The 4,978-nt window shown below is 34.9% G+C and overlaps 1 protein-coding gene across 1 annotated transcript; it reads right to left on the reverse strand.

Annotated features, from left to right (window-relative positions):
- Nucleotides 1-267: 267 nt before the first annotated feature.
- On the reverse strand, nt 268-3,851 carry LOC131077891 (probable inactive poly [ADP-ribose] polymerase SRO2). The gene is made up of 5 exons (XM_058015488.2): nt 2,573-3,851; nt 2,105-2,346; nt 1,908-1,960; nt 955-1,158; nt 268-849 (listed from the first exon to the last, which is right to left on the reverse strand). Exons 1-5 carry the CDS (start codon nt 3,538-3,540, stop codon nt 640-642), a joined length of 1,677 nt encoding a protein of 558 aa, XP_057871471.2. The 5' UTR covers nt 3,541-3,851; the 3' UTR covers nt 268-639.
- Nucleotides 3,852-4,978: the final 1,127 nt, after the last annotated feature.

Genomic DNA, 4,978 nt, shown 5'->3' on the forward strand with positions numbered 1-4,978 from the left:
AGCATATATATTTGAACTATAATGACATTATAATAGGGCTTTTTAAAATTTAAAGCTTTTAAGAGATTACTGCTTTATAATTACTACAGGGCTTTCATGTGTGTAAATCAGCTTTTTTTTTAATCCTCTGGAATCCCACAGAAGAATTAAACAATTTACACATAACAGATTCATAAACTGCCCAACAGTTAAAACAAACAAATTACATAGCAAATATACACAGATCACAGATAAAAAAGATAAAAAAGATAGTCAAGAGACTAGAAATCGAAATCCAACCATCAGATCGCATCGCTCCAATTTAATTGCGAAATAAGTGTAATATATAGAGGCATGCACAAAATAAAATGGGATAGTTGTTCCAAAATGTCACTCCTGTCATCAAGGAGTCAGGACCATGACCCTATTTATCAAAACTAGTTTACATAAGGACCTCCCCTAGTCTCGATATTACCTAAATCACAAGCAGCTTGGCAACATACAGTCAAAAATCTGGAGCTTCCAAAAATGATACATTATCATTCTCCATGTTTGACGGAAAGAAGGTCTTCTGTTTAAAGAGATCAAGTTTTGAGTTCCATCGATGAACGTTCAGCAACATTGTTCGCAAGATTGTCTTCTGTATAACCTATGTAGAGATCAACTTTTGAGTCGCATCGATGAACTTTCAGTAACATTGTTCGAAACTTCGAAGCCACCAGCGGCTAAATTTTTTGGTCCAGCACTGATCTTTTCATCCATTGAAGGATGTACTTGACCTCTAAACATTGTTAGAGCTGCAATAACCAGCCTATCACCAGCAATCATTCTCACGCTTCTTATGAGGTCTTCTCGACTAATTTTTCTTTCCTGGAGTACCACAAAACATCATGTTTGTTTAGAGTTTACTACTTTTTTATTTGAGTACATCAGAGAAAAACCATCTTAAGCATAAACAATGATGGAAAGATCTACCTCGTAATCAGCACGATGCTTCTTCAGCATACTGATACTTGATGAAGATAGGAATTTGTCAAGGAAGTTAAAAAATCTTGGAAATGACACGCAAGCAGAAGTTGGCATCGGGAGATGCATATTATGTCGTGATTCCTTTATTAAAGTAGGACAAGGCTGCTCTGATTTCTTATCTAAACCGGGATAAGACTGCCGACCTCCATCCTATGTAACAAACCCAATAAATAATCTTCATTAGAAAAATAAGTTGAAACAGTACCATAATAGATAATGATATACACCTACAGGGACAATAGTAAATTATATACTCATCGATAGATATATGTCAGCCAAAAAAGTTGTAAATTAGAACTAAATCTAAAGAATAAATATGTGTAAGCCGAAAATGGATGTATTTTTCGGATGACACTCATTCATGAGATATTAGCAGTAACAGTCAAGTCAAGATATAAGAGGACAGGAATCAAAGACATTGCTTGTGTCACATGCAATCAAAAGGAAATAATATTAATAATCATAAGGCAGTGGATTGCACGGAAAAGGTGTTCTAGAAGGATATGTTTGAATCATAAAGAAGCTTCCTAAACAAGTACGACAGACTGTAATTTATTGATTCAAATTTCTTTCCCATGGAAGTCAACCTTTCAAGAAGATCACTCTTTCTTTGCAGTTAAAACTGTTGATTCTTCTGGGAGAGACTTAGCAGACAATACTAGCTAGATTTGCGGTTATTAACTCAAAATGGAGATTTGCGGTTATTAACTCAAAATGGAGATTTGCGGTTATTAACTCAAAATGGAGATGGTCGTTGCTTGGCTCTTATCTTCTTGTAAGTAGACATTATCAATCCTAACAGAAATCCTATTCATTATATTGTGAGACGATATCTCTTGCCAGGGGTCAACGAAATACTGAGCTAGTTGCACAAAATAAGGAAAACAAAATAGACTTACAGTCTCAAGCATTGGTATTGCATGTTGTCTTGCTTTGAATCTAGACCAATGCTCTGCAAAACGCAAATCGCAACATAGAGCAATCAAACGTCTGGCGAATGCTACAGATAATTTCTTCCAAGTAATCGTCCATTTCAATTAGAGAAAATAACAAACTAAACATTCCAAATTTGGGCACAAAGAGAGAAAAACATTACCATGTAAATGGGGAGAAACCCTAAAGCTAACAACATATTCTGGCAATATATGCGTGTTCATGTGTGTACTCCAGACGATATAACGCCTTGGATTAGTAAGATCATCTACGCCAGTATCGAAATCTTCACTACTAGGATGGCATTGCCGTGAGCCAGGCTTCACCAGCTCCGTATGCCCCAATATTACGCGACACATCATCATGTGTTGTTCACCATTTTCGTCAATATCAGAGTATAATGCACTGCAAAGTGCAAAACTAACATTCAAAATACTGGAACAGAAAAACTATTGGATGACATCCACAGCACAAGTGGTGCAGATGCACAAATTATTTGCTACTTGGGCACCTATATTGGCGGATAATAAATTTACATAACACAGTTTCAAAATATATATTAACTGACTGTTAAAAAATTTCAAATAGTAGTATAACAAAAGAGAACAATATAAAAAGAGGTTCTCCTTACCTAACATACGAGCAATTTGCAGGTGCAAGGTAGACTCCTTTACCAAGAACCGCACCATGTTTAGGGATCATAGGCTGCCCAAAACCATGCTTTATTATACCACAGACACCATCCCTAGAGGTTCCGTGCCAGGCATATTGGATATTTCCATCACCTCCATTCTTTCTGGTAATGATATCCACGGACCGCTGAAAAACATGCAATCGGGATCGCCCAGAAACACTGCGATGCGAGTTGCGATAAATTCCAATAACGCTTGTAAAAGTGGCAAGCGTTTTAAGACCAGCTAAAAACTTGTTTCTCACATCCGCAAATTCCCGATCATCATCAACCAGCTTAATCAAATTGTCTCCCGCGCCCTCAAAAGCCTCATTTGCAGCGCAAACCCTAGCAGAAGAACCCTGCTCCGCTTTGACAAATTTCGGATCTTCAGTAACTACTTTACAATTTTCGACACCCAATACATCGGCGCCATGGAATCTGAGGTCAACAGACAGAGAACTCAATTCTCCCATCCCGTGACAGACAATTCTCGGGGAAAAACATTTTCCATCAATGTCTATCCAGGCAATGGATCTCTGCGCGCCCGATTTTAGATCAATCTGTAACATATACAGAAAATCCAACAAGCACGAAACACCGTCAACGGTGACCTCCACAGCTGTCTTACCGTCTTGCAAAGCCTGCTTGACCAGCACAGCAATTTCAGACGGGAAATCCATCCAGTCGCCCTCGCAGAAATACATAACACGGGCCGGAATGCCGCTTCTTTTAAAACTACTGTAATTTTCCACAACCGCCTTCTCGTCGGAGCAACAGTTAATAAATCCGTTGGGCATTTTGGGCCTTTTTGCAGGGGACATTAATGACCGCTTGTTCGCATTCACATAAGAGATTACAGCCCTCTTTCGCTTCAATTTGGCTTTGTCGAGGAATGATGGACACAGAAGCTGTCCTTTGGCATCCATTTTAAAGCGGAGCAAAGAATTATTTTTCCTTCTATTCTATAAAAAGTTTACAACATTGAAATGAAAACTGAAATATAAACCGCTGAGATTCAAAGCTCCATTAAAGCCCAAACAAAACCGGCACAACAACAATATTCTGTGTACTACCACGCAACAGGATCGTTCAAACAAGTCTCAGATATAGACCCACCGCCCACCTCATTCGGTGCCGTTTTCTTGGCGGTTTACGTTTCCATAACTTTGCTTGCCGGGCAAGTAAGAAAATGAGTTCTGATTTTATCGTTGAGCTGGATTAGGGCGCAGAGTATCCAGCGGTCAAGTTTACTAGTTTTAGTCTTTAAAGGGTGCTAACCACGTTTCTTGGCTTAAACCGCTTGGGATTCTTTATTATTTAAGGTTTAATTTGGTTTAATGTTTAATTAGCTTTAGGGTTTAGGTTTGATACGGTTTGAGTTAGGATTATGGTTAACATTGAATTGATTTATTGTTAGAGTTAGAGTTCCGTTTGGTTTAAGATTCAATTTGATTTAATATTCATTTAAATTTAGGTTTTGACATCAATGTCATTTTATGGAGAGTGACTCATCTAAAACATGCACTGTTTCTATGTATTACTAACATATAGGTATTATTATTAATCTTTAATTAAATATGATGTTAATTATTTATTTTGAATAATTTTTTAATATTTTTTTTTTAAATACAAACATGTCAAATAAGAAAAAAATTGATATATAAAAAAATTAAGAATTATAATTTTTTTAAAATTTTAATTTTATTTTAATTATTAAATTTAGTTTAATTATTATAATAATAATAATAAAAAATGACTAATTCTTTGATGGGGAACTCCCGAGTAGAATCCTTATGTCTCATGCCATTTATCATGCTACAGATTTTGCTATACTTTTATTTCACTTTATCCTTCCTTGCTTTCCATCATAAAAATTCAACGAACGCTGTAATAACCTTTTCGGGAGTGAGTCATGGAGAACCATGCACCATTTCTATGTATTATTGGCATTTACGTATTATTATTATATTTTTAATTAAGTATAATATTAAATATTCTATCATATAATATTATATAGAAAATATTTATTAAGTTATATTAATATTTATAATATTATTAGATTATTAGTACATGTTATTTTTGCATTATATTATAACAGCGATATATGTTATATTATATTTATTTATCATTACATTATATTTATTATATAATATGATAAATATTTTTTCATAAAGTAGTTTTTGTCATCTAATAAAGGGGCACTAGTCTATAGGCTGAAACCTTTTTGGCTAATAGCCAAGGACTGAGGGGTAGGCAATTTCAGCCTCATCCCTTATAATATAATATAATTTCATAAATAGTTCAAATATAATATAATATACATTTAAACATAACACTATTATAATATACTATACATTAATATAA

The sequence above is a fragment of the Cryptomeria japonica genome, chromosome 4, assembly GCF_030272615.1.
Source record: "Cryptomeria japonica chromosome 4, Sugi_1.0, whole genome shotgun sequence".
Lineage (NCBI taxonomy): Eukaryota > Viridiplantae > Streptophyta > Pinopsida > Cupressales > Cupressaceae > Cryptomeria > Cryptomeria japonica.